The sequence below is a fragment of the Pseudophryne corroboree genome (assembly GCF_028390025.1).
Source record: "Pseudophryne corroboree isolate aPseCor3 chromosome 3 unlocalized genomic scaffold, aPseCor3.hap2 SUPER_3_unloc_27, whole genome shotgun sequence".
NCBI lineage: Eukaryota > Metazoa > Chordata > Amphibia > Anura > Myobatrachidae > Pseudophryne > Pseudophryne corroboree.
In genome coordinates this window covers 467,686-486,036 of record NW_026967516.1, presented here as the reverse complement: position 1 = coordinate 486,036, position 18,351 = coordinate 467,686, and the positions used below count along the sequence as shown (strand labels likewise).

General features: G+C 48.9%; 1 protein-coding gene across 1 annotated transcript in view; it reads right to left on the bottom strand.

Moving 5' to 3' along the window:
* Nucleotides 1-458: 458 nt before the first annotated feature.
* Nucleotides 459-18,351, bottom strand: part of LOC134983856 (oocyte zinc finger protein XlCOF7.1-like) — a 138,659-nt gene continuing 120,766 nt past the window's right edge. The window contains exon 5 of the mRNA XM_063949474.1: nt 459-1,524. Coding sequence (XP_063805544.1) covers nt 500-1,524 — 1,025 coding nt within the window. The 3' untranslated portion in view covers nt 459-499. The remainder of the gene's footprint in view (nt 1,525-18,351) is intronic.

The following is an 18,351-nucleotide window of genomic DNA, read 5'->3' as shown; positions in this document are numbered from 1 at the left end:
AATTCTTTTGCTGGGAGACCCAGGTAGATGGCATTGCAGTAGTCTATGAACTTCTGAGGGAATCAAGTGCTTGATTCTGGCTATGGTCCACAGATGGAAGAATGAGGATTTGTATGTGGCGGATATCTGATGTCTGTGTCAGCCACATACCAGGACAACACAAAGATTCAGTACATGTTCAGTATTTTGCAATTCTGAACACCAAAGCATAAATCCAGATGGTTGGTAAAGCTGTAGTCTTGTCCTTTGTTGGTGAGCTTCTATTATGTTTCACAAAGACTGAGTCACAGCCAACTGGTATCATCCACCCCTGGCGCTCAGCTAGACAACCATTTAGGACTGGTATTAGGTTCTCAGTACATGGAGCAAAAAGTACATCTGCATAGCAGTGGTAGACCAGGCCATGATGTCTGATTATATCACCCAGTGGTAGCATGTATATTTTATAAAGCATAGGAGATAGGATTCACCCTTGAGGAACATTGCATGACAGTGATAATTATACTCCAGAAGATGTAAATGGTTCCGTACTTGGGTAATGTCTAATGTGTTCAACAAGAGCGGATTTATTTCTCTCACAGCATGAAAATGGCCTCTCACCTGTGTGACTCCTCTGATGTGTAACAAGATTTGATTTCTGTGCAAAACATTTCCCACACTCAGAACAGGAATACGGCTTCTCACCTGTGTGACTTCTCTGATGTGTGACAAGATCTGATTTCCGTACAAAACATTTCCCACACTCAAAACAGGAATACGGCTTCTCACCTGTGTGACTCCTCTGATGTGTAACAAGATTTGATTTCTGTGCAAAACATTTCCCACACTCAGAACAGGAATACGGCTTCTCACCTGTGTGACTTCTCTGATGTGTGACAAGATCTGATTTCCGTACAAAACATTTCCCACACTCAGAACAGAAATACGGCTTCTCACCTGAGTGACTTCTCTGATGTATAACAAGAACTGATTTAAATGCGAAACATTTCCCACACTCAGAACAGGAAAACGGCATCTCACCTGTGTGACTTCTCTGATGTGTAACAAGAACTGATTTAAATGCGAAACATTTCCCACACTCAGAACAGGAAAACGGCATCTCACCTGTATGACTTCTCTGATGTATAACAAGAACTGATTTAAATGCGAAACATTTCCCACACTCAGAACAGGAAAACGGCTTCACACCTGTGTGACTTCTCTGATGTGTAACAAGAGCTGATTTCTGTGTAAAACATTTCCCACACTCAGAACATGAAAACGGCTTCTCACCTGTGTGACTTCTCTGATGTGTAACAAGATCTGATTTCCATGAAAAACATTTCCCACACTCAGAACAGGAAAACGGCTTCTCACCTGTGTGATTTCTCTGATGTGTAGCAAGATTTGAGTTGCATGCAAAACATTTCCCACACTCAGAACAGGAAAACGGCTTCTCACCTGTGTGACTTCTCTGATGTGTAACAAGAGCTGATTTCTTTGTAAAACATTTCCCACACTCAGAACATGGAAATGGCCTCTCACCTGCCTTAGCTGGATGATGGGTAATAAGCTTTGTGTTCTGTGTAAAACATTTGGCATCTATAGAACAGGGAAACACTGTATCTACTCTCAGAGCTGTAATAGATGCACCAATATCAGAGTCATCAGGAGAACATTTCCCAGGATCAGGGGGATCAGCTGATAGAGCTGGATGTATAATTGGGGTAATGGGGTTATCTCCTGGAGAATCCTGTCTACTGTCATTATCTTTTATGTCACAATCCAGGGATAACATTAGATGTCCTTCTGAGATATTTCTGCTTGTGTGTCCACCTGCTGGAAATAAAATACATTATGGAAAATAAGATTTTACTCACCGGTAAATCTATTTCTCCTAGTCCGTAGTGGATGCTGGGAACTCCGTAAGGACCATGGGGAATAGCGGCTCCGCAGGAGACTGGGCACAACTAAAAGAAAGCTTTAGGACTAACTGGTGTGCACTGGCTCCTCCCCCTATGACCCTCCTCCAGACCTCAGTTAGGATACTGTGCCCGGAAGAGCTGACACAATAAGGAAGGATTTTTGAATCCCGGGTAAGACTCATACCAGCCACACCAATCCCACCGTATAACTCGTGATTTTAAACCCAGTTAACAGTATGATAACAATGGAGCCTGTGAACAGATGGCTCTCAACAATAACCCGTTTTAGTTAACAGTAACTATGTACAAGTAATGCAGACAATCCGCACTTGAGATGGGCGCCCAGCATCCACTACGGACTACGAGAAATAGATTTACCGGTGAGTAAAATCTTATTTTCTCTAACGTCCTAGTGGATGCTGGGAACTCCGTAAGGACCATGGGGATTATACCAAAGCTCCCAAACGGGGGGGAGAGTGCGGGTGACTCTGCAGCACCGAATGAGCGAACTCCAGGTCCTCGTCAGCCAGGGTGTCAAACTTGTAAAACTTTGCAAAAGTATTTGACCCTGACCAAGTCGCGGCTCGGCAAAGTTGTAAAGCCAAGACCCCTCGGGCGGCCGCCCAAGATGAGCCCACCTTCCTCGTGGAATGGGCTTTCACTGATTTAGGATGCGGCAGTCCTGCCGCAGAATGCGCAAGCTGAATTGTGCTACAAATCCAGCGAGCAATGGCCTGCTTTGAAGCAGGAGCACCCAGCTTGTTGGGTGCATACAGGATAAACAGCGAGTCAGTTTTCCTGACTCCAGCCGTCCTGGAAACATAAATTCTCAGGGCCCTGACCACGTCCAGTAACTTGGCATCCTCCAAGTCCCTAGTAGCCACAGGCACCATAATAGGTTGGTTCAAGTGAAAAGCTGATACCACCTTCAGGAGAAAATGAGGACGAGTCCTCAACTCTGCCCTATCCGTATGGAAAATCAGATAAGGGCTTTTACAAGATAAAGCCGCCAATTCTGACACACGCCTGGCCGAAGCCAGGGCCAACAGCATGACCACTTTCCACATGAGATATTTCAAATCCACGGTTTTAAGTGGCTCGAACCAATGTGATTTCAAGAACCCCAAAACCACATTGAGATCCCAAGGTGCCACTGGAGGCACAAAAGGGGGCTGAATATGCAGCACGCACTTCACAAATGTCTGAACTTCAGGCAGTGAAGCCAATTCTTTTTGGAAGAAAATTGACAGAGACGAAATCTGTACCTTAATGGATCCTAATTTTAGGCCCATATTCACTCCTGCTTGCAGGAAATGCAGAAAACGACCCAGTTGAAACTCCTCCGTTGGGGCCTTTTTGGCCTCACACCAAGCAACATATTTTCGCCAAATGCGGTGATAATGTTTTGCCGTGACATCCTTCCTGGCTTTGATCAGGGTAGGGATGACTTCCTCCGGAATACCCTTTTCCTTCAGGATCCGGTGTTCAACCGCCATGCCGTCAAACGCAGCCGCGGTAAGTCTTGGAATAGACAGGGCCCCTGCTGGAGCAGGTCCCGTCTTAGCGGTAGAGGCCATGGGTCCTCTGTGAGCATCTCTTGAAGTTCCGGGTACCAAGCTCTTCTTGGCCAATCTGGAACCACGAGCATCGTTCTTACTCCGCTCCATCGCACAATTCTCAGTACCTTTAGAATGAGAGGCAGAGGAGGGAACACATAAACCGACTGGTACACCCACGGTGTCACTAGAGCGTCCACAGCTATCGCCTAAGGGTCCCTTGACCTGGCGCAATACCTTTCTAGTTTTTTGTTGAGGCGGGACGCCATCATGTCCACCTTTGGTCGTTCCCAACGGTTTACAATCATTTGGAAAACTTCCGGATGAAGTCCCCATTCTCCCGGGTGGAGGTCGTGTCTGCTGAGGAAGTCTGCTTCCCAGTTGTCTACTCCCGGGATGAACACTGCTGTCAGTGCTGACACGTGATTTTCCGCCCATCGGAGAATCTTTGTGGCTTCTGCCATCGCACTTCTGCTTCTTGTGCCGCCCTGTCTGTTTACATGGGCGACCGCCGTGATGTTGTCTGATTGTATCAGTACCGGCTGGTTTTGAAGCAGAAGTCTTGCCTGGCTTAGGGTGTTGTAGATGGCCCTTAGTTCCAGGATATTTATGTGAAGTGAAATTTCCTGGTTTGACCACAGTCCCTGGAAATTTCGTCCCTGTGTGACTGCCCCCCAGCCTCGAAGGCTGGCATCCGTAGTTACCAGGACCCAGTCCTGTATCCCGAATCTGTGGCCCTCTAGAAGATGAGCACTCTGCAGCCACCACAGTAGCGACACCCTGGTCCTTGGCGACAGGGTTATCCGCCGATGCATCTGAAGATGCGATCCGGACCACTTGTCCAACAGGTCCCACTGGAAGGTTCTTGCGTGGAATCTGCCGAATGGAATTGCTTCGTACGAAGCTACCATCTTTCCCAGGACTTTCGTGCATTGATGCACTGACACCTGTCCTGGCTTTAGAAGGTTTCTTACTAGAGATGACAACCCCTTTTTTTTTTTTCCTCTGGAAGAAACACTTTTTTCTGGTCTGTGTCCAAAATCATCCCCAGGAACAGAAGATGTGTCGTGGGGACCAGCTGTGACTTTGGGATGTTGAGAATCCAACCATGCTGTTGTAGCACTTCCTGAGAAAGTGCTACCCCCACCAGCAACTGCTCCCTGGACCTCGCCTTTATCAGGAGATCGTCCAAGTACGGGATAATTGAAACCCCTTTCTTTCGAAGGAGAATCATCATTTCGGCCATTACCTTGGTAAAGACCCTCGGTGCCGGGATAACCCAAACGGCAGCGTCTGGAACTGGTAGTGACAGTCCTGTACCACAAACCTGAGGCACTCCTGGTGAGGAGGGTAAATGGGGACATGCAGGTAAGCATCCTTGATGTCCAGAGATACCATGTAATCCCCCTCCTCCAGGCTGGAGATAACCGCTCTGAGCGATTCCATCTTGAACTTGAACTTTTTGATATACTTGTTCAAGGATTTTAAATTTAAAATGGGTCTCACCGAACCGTCCGGTTTCGGTACCACAAACATTGTGGAATAATAACCCTTTCCTTGTTGAAGGAGAGGTACCCTGTTTATCACTTGCTGGGAATACAGCTTGTGAATTGCCTGTAACACCGCCTCTCTGTCAGAGAGTGTTGTTGGTAAGGCAGATTTTAGGAAACGGCGTGAGGAGGCGTCTCGAATTCCAGCATGTACCCCTGAGATACTACCTGAAGGATCTAGGGATCCACCTGTGAGCGAGCCCACTGTGTGCTGAAATTCCTGAGACGTGCCCCCACCGTACCTAGATCCGCCTGTGAAGCCCCATCGTCATGCTGTGGACTTGGCGGAAGCGGGGGAGGACTCCTGGTCCTGGGAACTGGCTGTATGCTGCAGCTTTTTTCCCTTACCTCTGCCTTTTGGCAAAAAAGAGGCGCCTCTTGCTCGCTTGCCCTTATGGGGCCGAAAGGACTGTGGTTGATAATACGGTGCTTTCTTTTGCTGCGAGGTAACCTGGGGCAGAAAAGTTGATTTTCCAGCTGTTGCCGTGGAAACGAGGTCTGACAGACCTTCCCCAAACAACTCCACCCCTTTATAATGCAAAATCTCCATGTGCCATTTTGAATCGGCATCCCCTGACCACTGCCGAGTCCATAATCCAGTCTAGCGGAAATGGACATTGCACTTACTTTTGATGCCAGTCGGCAAATATCCCTCTGTGCATCACGCATGTATATGAGAGCATCTTTTATATGCTCTAAAGTCAGTAAAATATTGTCCCTATCCAAGGTCTCAATATTCTCTGTCAGGGTATCCGACCACGCAACCGCAGCACTACACATCCATGCTGAGGCTATAGCTGGTCGTAGTATAACACCAGTGTGTGTGTATATAGACTTTAGGATAGTCTCCTGCTTTCTGTCAGCAGGCTCTTTAAGGGTGGCCGTATCCGGAGACGGTAGTGCCACCTTCTTTGACAAACGTGTGAGCGCTTTATCAACCCTAGGGGGTGTTTCCCAACGTGACCTATCCTCTGGCGGGAAAGGGTACGCTGCCAATAGCCGTTTAGAAATTACTAATTTCTTATCGGGGGAAGTCCATGCTTCTTCACAAACTTCATTTAATTCCTCAGATGCAGGAAAAACTACTGGTAGTTTTTTCTCACCAAACATAATACCCTTTTTTGTGGTACCTGGGGTAATATCAGTAATGTGTAATACATTTTTCATTGCCTTAATCATGTAACGTGTGGCCCTATTGGAAGTTACAGTCGTCTCCTCATCGTCGACACTGGAGTCGGTATCCGTGTCGACGTCTGTGTCTGCCATCTGAGGTAACGGGCGTTTTACAGCCCCTGATGGCCTTTGAGACGCCTGGACAGGCACATGCTGAGTTGCCGGCTGTCCCATGTCGTCAAGCCTTTTATGTAAGGAGTTAACACTTTCCCGTAATTCCTTCCGTAAGTCCATCCACACAGGTGTCGACCCCGCAGGGGGTGACATCACATTTACCGGCATTTGCTCCGCCTCCACATAATTTTCCTCCTCATACATGTCGACACAGCCGTACCGACACACAGCACACACACAGGAAATGCTCTAAAAGAGGATAGGACCCCACAAAGCCCTTTGGAGAGACAGAGGGAGAGTATGCCAGCACACACCAGAGCACTGGGTTGACACCTATACAGACACCTATACACTGGGGTGACACCTATACAGAGTGTTTTCCCCTATAGCTGCATAGAATAACTATAATGCGCCTAAAATATGTGCCCCCCTCTCTTTTTTACCCTTTTCTGTAGTGCAGGACTGCAGGGGAGAGCCAGGGAGCCTTCCTTCCAGCGGAGCTGTGAGGGAAAATGGTGCCGGTATGCTGAGGGAGATAGCCCCGCCCCTTTTTTGGCGGACTTTAGGAAATCTGGCAGGGGTTAATTTACACCTATATATAGCCCCTGGGGCTATATATGGTGTATATTTGCCAGCCAAGGTGTTATTTATTGCTGCTCAGGGTGCCCCCCCCAGCGCCCTGCACCCATCAGTGACCGGAGTGTGAGGTGTGCATGAGGAGCAATGGCGCACAGCTGCAGTGCTGTGCGCTACCTTGGAGAAGACAGAAGTCTTTAGCCGCCGATTTTCCGGACCTTCTTGCTTCTGGCTCTGTAAGGGGGACGGCGGCGCGGCTCCGGGAACGGACATCGAGGTCGGGTCCTGCGTTCAATCCCTCTGGAGCTAATGGTGTCCAGTAGCCTAAGAAGCCCAAGCTGGCTGCAAGCAGGCAGGTTCGCTTCTTCTCCCCTTAGTCCCTCGTAGCAGTGAGTCTGTTGCCAGCAGATCTCACTGAAAATAAAAAACCTAAACTATACTTTCTTTTCTAGGAGCTCAGGAGAGCCCATAGTGTGCATCCAGCTCGGCCGGGCACAGAAATCTAACTGAGGTCTGGAGGAGGGTCATAGGGGGAGGAGCCAGTGCACACCAGTTAGTCCTAAAGCTTTCTTTTAGTTGTGCCCAGTCTCCTGCGGAGCCCGCTATTCCCCATGGTCCTTACGGAGTTCCCAGCATCCACTAGGACGTCAGAGAAATATAAAATGAGCAGACAAGACCCAGGGTGTTACAGGATACAATATATAACTCTATAATTGACATGTTTTACCTGTAATCATTGCTTTTATGTGTATTAAAAAAAAAAAAAAGATAGGATGCTTAGACTGGAGCTTGATCAACACTGAACGCTAGTGTGATTACTAGAGGTGACATGGACGCTCATGGGGGATTACTAGAGGTGACATGGACGCTCATGTGTGATTACTAGAGGTGACATGGACGCTCATGTGGGATTACTAGAGGCGACATGGATGCTCATGTGGGATTACTAGAGGTGACATGGACGCTCATGGGGGATTACTAGAGGTGACATGGACGCTCATGTGGGATTCCTAGAGGTGACATGGACGCTCATGGGGGATTACTAGAGGTGACACGGACGCTCATGTGGGATTACTAGAGGTGACATGGACGCTCATGTGGGATTACTGGAGGTGACATGGACGCTCATGTGGGATTACTAGAGGTGACACTGATGCTCATGTGGGATTACTAGAGGAGACATGGACGCTCATGTGGGATTACTAGAGGCGACATGGATGCTCATGTGGGATTACTAGAGGCGACATGGATGCTCATGGGGGATTACTAGAGGTGACATGGACGCTCGTGTGGGATTACTGGAGGAGACATGGCCGCTCATGTGGGATTAGTAGAGGTGAGACAGATGCTCATGTGGGAATACTGGAGGAGACATGGAAGCTCGTGTGGGATTACTGAAGGTGACATGGACGCTCGTGTGGGATTACTAGAGGTGACATGGACGCTCGTGTGGGATTACTGGAGGAGACATGGACGCTCGTGTGGGATTACTGGAGGAGACATGGACGCTCGTGTGGGATTACTGGAGGTGACATGGACGCTCATGTGGGATTACTAGAGGTGACATGGACGCTCGTGTGGGATTACTGGAGGAGACATGGACGCTCGTGTGGGATTACTGGAGGAGACATGGACGCTCGTGTGGGATTACTGGAGGAGACATGGACGCTCGTGTGGGATTACTAGTGGTGACATGGACGCTCGTGTGGGATTACTGGAGGAGACATGGCCGCTCATGTGGGATTAGTAGAGGTGAGACAGATGCTCATGTGGGATCACTGGAGGAGACATGGAAGCTCGTGTGGGATTACTGGAGGAGACATGGACGCTCGTGTGGGATTACTGGAGGAGACATAGACGCTCGTGTGGGATTACTGGAGGAGACATGGACGCTCGTGTGGGATTAGTAGAGGTGAGACAGATGCTCATGTGGGATTACTGGAGGAGACATGGAAGCTCGTGTGGGATTACTGAAGGAGACATGGACGCTCGTGTGGGATTACAAGAGGTGACATGGGCGCTCATGTGGGATAACTAGAGGTGACATGGACGCTCATGTGGGATTACTAGAGGTGACATGGACGCTCATGTGGGATTAGTAGAGGTGACATGGACGCCCATGTGGTATTACTAGAGGTGACATGGACGCTCATGGGGGATTACTAGAGGTGACATGGACGCTCGTGTGGGATTACTAGAGGTGACATGGACGCTCGTGTGGGATTACTGGAGGAGACATGGACGCTCGTGTGGGATTACTGGAGGAGACATGGACGCTCGTGTGGGATTACTGGAGGAGACATGGACGCTCGTGTGGGATTACTAGAGGTGACATGGTTGTAATAATAAAACACCAAAGAAGAGAAAATGCTGTCCTGCTTGCGCACTAATAAATAATAGGATTTTAATACCTGCCGGTAAAACCTTTTCTCTGAGTCCGTAGAGGATGCTGGGGTCATCAATAGAACCATGGGGTATAGACAGGATCCGCAGGAGAAATGGGCACTTTAAGACTTTAATAAGGGCGTGAACTGGCTCCTCCCTCTATACCCCTCCTCCAGACCTCAGTTATAGGAACTGCGCCGAGGGAGACGGACATTAGGTTGGTTTATATGAAAAGAAGAAACCACCTTCGGCAGAAACTGTTGACGAGTTCTCAACTCTGCTCTATCTTCATGGAAGATCAAATAAGGGCTCTTGTGAGACTAGGCCGCCAATTCGGACACCCGCCGTGCAGATGCCAAGGCCAATAAAATGACCACTTTCCAAGTGAGGAATTTCAAATCCACCTTTTGAAAAAGGTTCAAACCAGTGAGATTGAAGGAACTGTAACATCACGTTAAGGTCCCAAGGTGCCACAGGAGGCACAAAAGGTGGTTGGATGTGTAACACCCCCTTTAGAAACGTTTGCACCTCAGGAAGTGAGGCCAATTGTTTCTGAAAGAAAACTGACAATGCAGAAATTTGTACTTTAATGGATCCTAATTTAAGGCCCGCATCCACTCCAGCTTGTAAAAAGTGGAGAATACGTCCAAGTTAAAAAATTTCCGCAGGAGCCTTCTTGGACTCGCACCAGGAAATATATTTCCTCCAAATGTGGTGATCGTGTTTTGCCGTAACATCCTTTCTAGCCTGAATAAGAGTGGGAATGACTTCACTGGGAATACCCTTCTGGGCTAGAATCTGGCGTTCAACCGCCATGCCGTCAAACGTAGCCGCAATAAATCTTGATACTGTAACAGGTCCTCTCGTAGAGGAAGCAGCCAGGGATTTCCTATGCGTAAATCCTGAAGATCGGGATACCAAGCCCTCCTTGGCCAATCTGGAACAATGAGGATCATTGGAACCTTTCTTCTTATAATTTTTAACACTCTCGGAATGAGAGGAAGTGGAGGAAACACATACCGACTGAAACACCCACGGTGTCACCAGAGCGCCCACCGCTATGGCTTGAGGGTACCTTGACCAGGCGCAATCATTTTGGAGTTTCTTGTTGAGACGAGACGCCATCATGTCTACTTGGGGAGTACCCCAGCGACTTGTCACTTCTGTGAAGACTCCTGGATGGAGATCGTGTCTGCTGAGGAAGTCTGCTTCCCAGTTGTCCACTCCTGGAATGAAGATAGCTGACAGAGCGCTTAGATGTTTCTCCGCCCAGCGGAGAATCCTTGTGGCTTCTGTCATTGCTGCTCTGCTTTTTGTTCCGCCCTGGCTGTTGATGTAAGCTACTGCTGTTATATTCTCCGACTGGATGAGGAAGGGTCGACTTTGAAAAAGGCGTTCAGTTTGTAGAAGGCCGTTGTAAATGGCCCTTAATTCCAGAATGTTTATGTGGAGACAAGTCTCCTGACTTGACCATCTTCCTTGCACCCCAACCCCGGGGACTTGCATCCGTGGTCACTAGAATCCAATCCTGAATACCGAACCTGCGTCCCTCGAGGAGGTGAGAACTGTGCAGCCACCACAGCAGTGATATTCTTGTCTTTGAGGACAGGACTATCGTCCGTTGCATGTGTAGGTGGGAACCGGACCACTTGTCCAACAGGTCCCACTGGAATACTCTGGCATGGAATCTGCCAAACTGAATGGCCTCGTAGGCCGGCACCATCTATCCAGCAAGCGAGTGCATTGATGGATCGACACTCTGGTTGGTTTTAAGATTTGTTCCAGAGCTTTTTCTTCCGGAAGAAAAACTCTGTAGTTCTGTGTCCAGATTCATCCCCAGAAACGACAGGTGGGTCGTAGGGATCAACTGAGATTTCAGCAGGTTGAGGAGCCAGCCATGTTGTTGCAACACCTTCAGGGACAGTGCAATGTTCTGTAACAACTTGTCCCTGCATCTGGCTTTCATCAGGAGATCGTCAAAGTATGGGATAATCATGACACCTTGCATGCGAAGAAGAATCATCATCTCCGCCATCACTTGGGTAAAAATCCTCGGAGCCGTGGACAGCCCAAATGGCAACGTCTGAAATTGGTAATGACAATCCTGAACCACAAAGCGCAGGAAGGCCTGATGAGGAGGATAAATGGGAACATGTAGGTAGGCATCCTTTATGTCTAAGGAGACCATAAAGTCCCCTTCCTCCAGACTGGAGATCACTGCTCTGAGAGACTCCATCTTGAATTTCTGCAGAAAGTAATTTAGGTTAAGGTTGAGGATCGGTCTGACCGAGCCGTCCGGCTTCGGAACCACGAATAAACTGGAATAAAAGCCTTGTCCCTGTTGCGCAGGGGGAACCGTGATAATGACCTGGTTCTGACACAATTTTTGTATTGCGTCGCACACTACCTCTCTGCCAGTCAGAGAAGCTGGCAAGGCTGATTTTAATAATCGGCGAGGGGGAACGTCTTAAAATTTTAGTTTGTACCCTTGTGACACAATTTTTAAAATCCAAGGTTCCAGGCCCGAGCAAACCCAGACCTGGCTGAAGAGCTTGAGATGTGCCCCAACCGGCGAGGACTCCCGCAGGGAAACCCCAGCGTCATGCGGTGGACTTGGCAGAAGCCGGGGAGGACTTCTGTTCTTGGGAGGCAGAGAAGCCTGGGTTTCTTTTACCTCTTTCCCTGCCTCTAGCAGCAAGGAAGGCAGAGCCTCTTCCTCTTCGGTATCTATTGGGCCGAAAGGACTGCATTTGATGATGCGTTTTCTTATGTTTTGGGGGAACATAAGGTAAAAATGACGATTTTCCAGCAGTAGCTGTAGAGACTAGGGCCCTCATTCCGAGTTGTTCGCTCGGAGTTTTTCATCGCATCGCAGTGAAATTCCGCTTACAGCGCATGCGCAAAGTTCGCACTGCGACTGCGCCAAGTAACTTTACTAAGAAGAAAGTAATTGTACTCACGGCTTTTTCATCGCTCCGGCGATCGCATTGTGATTGACAGGAAATGGGTGTTACTGGGCGGAAACACGGCGTTTAAGGGGCGTGTGGCTGAAAACGCTACCGTTTCCGGAAAAAACGCAGGCGTGTCCGGAGAAACGGTGGGAGTGCTTGAGCGAACGCTGGGTGTGTTTATGACGTCAGCCGGGACCGAAAAGCACTGAACTGATCGCACAGGCAGAGTAAGTCTGAAGCTACTCAAAAACTGCTAACTCGTTTGTGATCGCAATATTGCGCATACATCGGTCGCACATTTAAGAAGTTTAGATTCACTCCCAGTAGGCGGCGGCTTAGCGTGTGTAACTCTGCTAAAATCGCCTTGCGAGCGAACAACTCGGAATGAGGGCCTAGGTCTGTAACCGGTAGGTATTAAAATCCTATTTTTTCATACGTCCTAAAGGATGCTGGGGATGCTTCAAAACCATGGGGTTTATACCAATGCTCTAGAACGGGCGGGAGAGTGCAGATGACTCTGCAGCACCGACTGATCAAACATGAGGTCCTCCTCAGCCAGGGTATCAAACTTGTAAAACTTCACAAAGGTGTTTGAACCCGATCAAGTAGCAGCTCGCCAAAGTTGTAATGCCGAAACCCCTCAGGCAGCCGCCCAGAATGAGTCCACCTTTCTGGTAGAATGAGCTTTCACCGATTTCGGTAACGGTAACCCTGCCGTAGAATGAGCCTGCTGAATCGTATTACAGATCCAGCGTGCAATAGTCTGCTTGGAAGCAGGAGCCCCAATCTTGTTGTGAGCACACAGGACAAACAGAGCCTCTGTTTTCCTAATCTGCACCGTTCTGCCGACATAGATTTTCAAAGCTCTGACCACATTGAGACTTCGATTCCGCCAAGGCATCAACAGCCACTGGCACCACAATAGGCTGGTTTACGTGAAATGAGGAAACCACTTTTGATAGAAATTGCTGATGAGTTCTCATCTCCGCTCTATCAGCATGGAAGATTAAATAGGGTCTTTTGTGAGACAAAGCCGCCAATTCAGAAACTCACCTTACGGACGCCAAGGCCAACAACATGACTACTTTCCAAGTAAGGAATTTTAACTCAACCTTACGTAAAGGTTCAAACCAAGGAGATTGCAGGAACTGCAACACCACATTAAGATCCCATGGTTCCACTGGGGGCACAAATGGAGGTTGGATGTGCAGCACACCCGACGAAGGTCTGAACTTCCGGAAGGTAGGGCAATTCTTTCTGAAAGAAAATTGATAAGGCTGAAATTTGTTCCGCTCTGGCGGTTTACGTACGCCACTGCTGTTATGTTGTCTGATTGAATCAAGACGGGCAGACCGCGAAGATGTTCCGCTTGCAGAATGCCGTTGTAAATGGCCCTTAATTCCAGAATGTTTATGTGCAGACAAGCTTCCTGGCTTGACCATTTTCCCTGAAAGTTTCACCCCTGTGTGACTGCTCCCCAGCCTCGGAGACTTGCATCTGTGGTCACCAGGATCCAATCCTGAATCCCGAACCTGCGTCCCTCCAGAAGGTGAGAACTGTGCAGCCACCACAGAAAGAAGATCCTGGTCCTGGAAGATAGGAGTATTTTCCGGTGCATGTCCAGGTGAGACCCGGACCACTTGTCCAGCAGGTCCCACTGAAGCACCCCTGGCATGGAACCTGCCATACAGAATGGCTTCGTAGGCCACCACCATCTTGCCCAGCAATCGAGTGCATTGAAGAACTGACACTTTTGCCGGTTTCAGAATCTGTTTTACCATGTTCTGTATTTCCAGAGCCTTTTCCACTGGAAGAAAAACTCTCCGTAATTCTGTATTCAGAATCATACCCAGGAACGACAGGCGTGTCGTCGGATCCAACTGCCATCTTCTGCCATCACTAAAGTCTTCTGATCTTCCTTTACTCATCCGGCTTCTGTCTCTGTGAGGGGGGTGACGGTGCGGCTCCGGGAACAAGCAGCTAGGTGCACTAAGTGATCTGAACCTCTGGAGCTAATGGTGTCCAGTAGCCTAAGAAGCAGAGCCCTTAAACGCACAGAAGTAGGTCCTGCTTCTCCCCCCTCACTCCCACGATGCAGAGAGCCTGTAGACAGCAGGTCTCCCTGAAAATTATAAACCTAAATAAAGTATTTTTTCTGAGAAACTGTGGAGAGCTCCTAAGTGTATCCAGTCTCGCTGGGCACAGAATCTAACTGGAGTCTGGAGGAGGGGCATAGAGGGAGGAGCTAGTTCACACCCCTTTTAAAGTCTTAAAGTGCCCATGTCTCCTGCGGATCCCGTCTTTACCCCATGGTTCTCAAAGCGTCCCCAGCATCCTCTAGGACGTATGAGAAAACTCTCTACATGTGGTATTTGTCATGGATAGCCTTGTGTTAGAAACACCCAACTGAGAACAGGGCTGATGGCAGAGATTGCTGTAGTGACTGAGCAATGAGAATATATGACTTCTGTAATAAGTGTTTATTACTCACCTGTGCTGATATCTGTAGGGATCTCCTCCTCCTTACACTGCTGATCACCCCTCACATACGTCTCGTCTTCTCCCTCTGTATCTTCTGCCTTTATATCAGTCACATACGTCTCTTCTTCTCCCTCTGTATCTTCTGCCTTTATATCAGTCACATACGTCTCTTCTTCTCCCTCTATATCTTCTGCCTTCATATCAGTCACATACGTCTCTTCTTCTACCTCTGTACCTTCTATTTTAATATCAGACAGACGTTGTGTCTAAAAAACAAACAAACACTCTAATGACATTTGCATACAGTCAGATTAAACTGAGGTGAAACAGTATAATATCAGTGTATAATACACACACAGCTCCTCTACAGATCATATAGTGACAGTCACTTTAGTATATGGGTGAGACCCTAAATCCCACCTACCTGATCCTCCTGTGGGATCCTGTGATTCTCCTCTGTACAATCCTGGGAATACAGAGGACGGGGACATCTCTCTGGGGTATCTCTGTTACTTGTCCCATCTGTAGGAGACACACAGTGACTGAGTACAGTGTATATATGTGATTATCAGATGATGTGTGTATATAGGGGCTCCCATACCTGCTCTCCCCTGTACATTACATGACAGTCTCCTCTTACCCAGTGATGTGAGGGGCCGGTGATTCTCCATCATCACGTCCTTGTACAGACCCCTGTGTTCCTCTATATACTCCCCCTCCTGCATGGAGACATAGACAGTGACATCCTGACACCTTATAGGAACCTGACACACACAGTGATACAGTCATCACCCAGTCACATCCCCTGGTGTTACTGTATAATGTCCCATTCCCAGCAGTCACCTCTCCAGTCATCACCCAGACACGTCCCATGGTGTTACTGTATAATGTCCCATTCCCAGCAGTCACCTCTCCAGTCATCACCCAGACACATCCCCTGGTGTTACTGTATAATGTTCCATTCCCAGCAGTCACCTCTCCAGTCATCACCCAGACACATCCCCTGGTGTTACTGTATAATGCCCCATTCCCAGCAGTCACCTCTCCAGTCATCACCCAGGCACATCCCCTGGTGTTACTGTATAATGTCCCATTCCCAGCAGTCACCTCTCCAGTCATCACCCAGACACGTCCCATGGTGTTACTGTATAATGTCCCATTCCCAGCAGTCACCTCTCCAGTCATCACCCAGACACATCCCCTGGTGTTATTGTATAATGTCCCATTCCCAGCAGTCACCTCTCCAGTCATCACCCAGACACATCCCCTGGTGTTACTGTATAATGTCCCATTCCCAGCAGTCACCTCTCCAGTCATCACCCAGACACATCCCCTGGTGTTACTGTATAATGGCCCTCATTCCGAGTTGTTCGCTCGGAGTTTTTCATCGCATCGCAGTGAAATTCCGCTTAGTGCGCATGCGCAAAGTTCGCACTGCGACTGCGCCAAGTAACTTTACTAAGAAGAAAGTAGTTTTACTCACGGTGTTTTCATCGCTCCGGCGATCGTAATGTGATTGACAGGAAATGGGTGTTACTGGGCGGAAACACGGCGTTTAAGGGGCGTGTGGCTGAAAACGCTACCGTTTCCGGAAAAAACGCAGGCGTGTCTGGAGAAACGGTGGGAGTGCTTGGGCGAACGCTGGGTGTGTTTATGACGTCAGCCGGGACCGAAAAGCACTGAACTGATCGCACAGGCAGAGTAAGTCTGAAGCTACTCTGAAACTGCTAACTCGTTTGTGATCGCAATATTGCGCATACATCGGTCGCACATTTAAGAAGTTTAGATTCACTCCCAGTAGGCGGCGGCTTAGCGTGTGTAACTCTGCTAAATTCGCCTTGCGAGCGATCAACTCGGAATGAGGGCCAATGTCCCATTCCCAGCAGTCACCTCTCCAGTCATCACCCAGACACGTCCCCTGGTGTTACTGTATAATGTCCCATTCCCAGCAGTCACCTCTCCAGTCATCACCCAGACACATCCCCTGGTGTTACTGTATAATGTCCCATTCCCAGCAGTCACCTCTCCAGTCATCACCCAGACACGTCCCCTGGTGTTACTGTATAATGCCCCATTCCCAGCAGTCACCTCTCCAGTCATCACCCAGACACGTCCCCCGTTGTTACTGTATAATGTCCCATTCCCAGCAGTCACCTCTCCAGACATCACCCAGACACATCCCCTGGTGTTATTGTATAATGCCCCGTTCCCAGCAGTCACCTCTCCAGACATCACCCAGACACATCCCCTGGTGTTACTGTATAATGTCCCATTCCCAGCAGTCACCTCTCCAGTCATCACCCTGACACATCACCTGGTGTTACTGTATAATGCCCCATTCCCAGCAGTCACCTCTCCAGTCATCACCCAGACACGTCCCCCGGTGTTACTGTATAATGTCCCATTCCCAGCAGTCACCTCTCCAGTCATCACCCAGACACGTCCCCTGGTGTTACTGTATAATGTCCCATTCCCAGCAGTCACCTCTCCAGTCATCACCCAGACACATCCCCTGGTGTTATTGTATAATGCCCCATTCCCAGCAGTCACCTCTCCAGTCATCACCCAGACACATCCCCTGGTGTTATTGTATAATGCCCCATTCCCAGCAGTCACCTCTCCAGACACATCCCCTGGTGTTACTGTATAATGTCCTATTCCCAGCAGTCACCTCTCCAGTCATCACCAGACACGTCCCCTAGTGTTACTGTATAATGCCCCATTCCCAGCAGTCACCTCTCCAGTCATCACCCAGACACGTCCCCCGGTGTTACTGTATAATGTCCCATTACCAGCAGTCACCTCTCCAGACATCACCCAGACACATCCCCTGGTGTTATTGTATAATGCCCCATTCCCAGCAGTCACCTCTCCAGACATCACCCAGACACATCCCCTGGTGTTACTGTATAATGTCCTATTCCCAGCAGTCACCTCTCCAGTCATCACCCTGAGACATCACCTGGTGTTACTGTATAATGCCCCATTCCCAGCAGTCACCTCTCCAGTCATCACCCAGACACGTCCTCCGGTGTTACTGTATAATGTCCCATTCCCAGCAGTCACCTCTCCAGACATCACCCAGACACATCCCCTGGTGTTATTGTATAATGCCCCATTCCCAGCAGTCACCTCTCCAGTCATCACCCAGACACATCCCCGGGTGTTATTGTATAATGCCCCATTCCCAGCAGTCACCTCTCCAGACACATCCCCTGGTGTTATTGTATAATGCCCCATTCCCAGCAGTCACCTCTCCAGACATCACCCAGACACATCCCAAGGTGTTACTGTATAATGTCCCAATCCCAGCAGTTACCTCTCCAGTCATCACCCAGTCACATCCCCTGGTGTTACTGTATAATGTCCCATTCCCAGCAGTCACCTCTCCAGTCATCACCCAGACACGTCCCCTGGTGTTACTGTATAATGCCCCATTCCCAGCAGTCACCTCTCCAGACATCACCCAGACACATCCCCTGGTGTTATTGTATAATGCCCCATTCCCAGCAGTCACCTCTCCAGACATCACCCAGACACATCCCAAGGTGTTACTGTATAATGTCCCAATCCCAGCAGTTACCTCTCCAGTTATCACCCAGACACATCCCCTAGTGTTACTGTATAATGTCCCATTCCCAGCAGTCACCTCTCCAGTCAT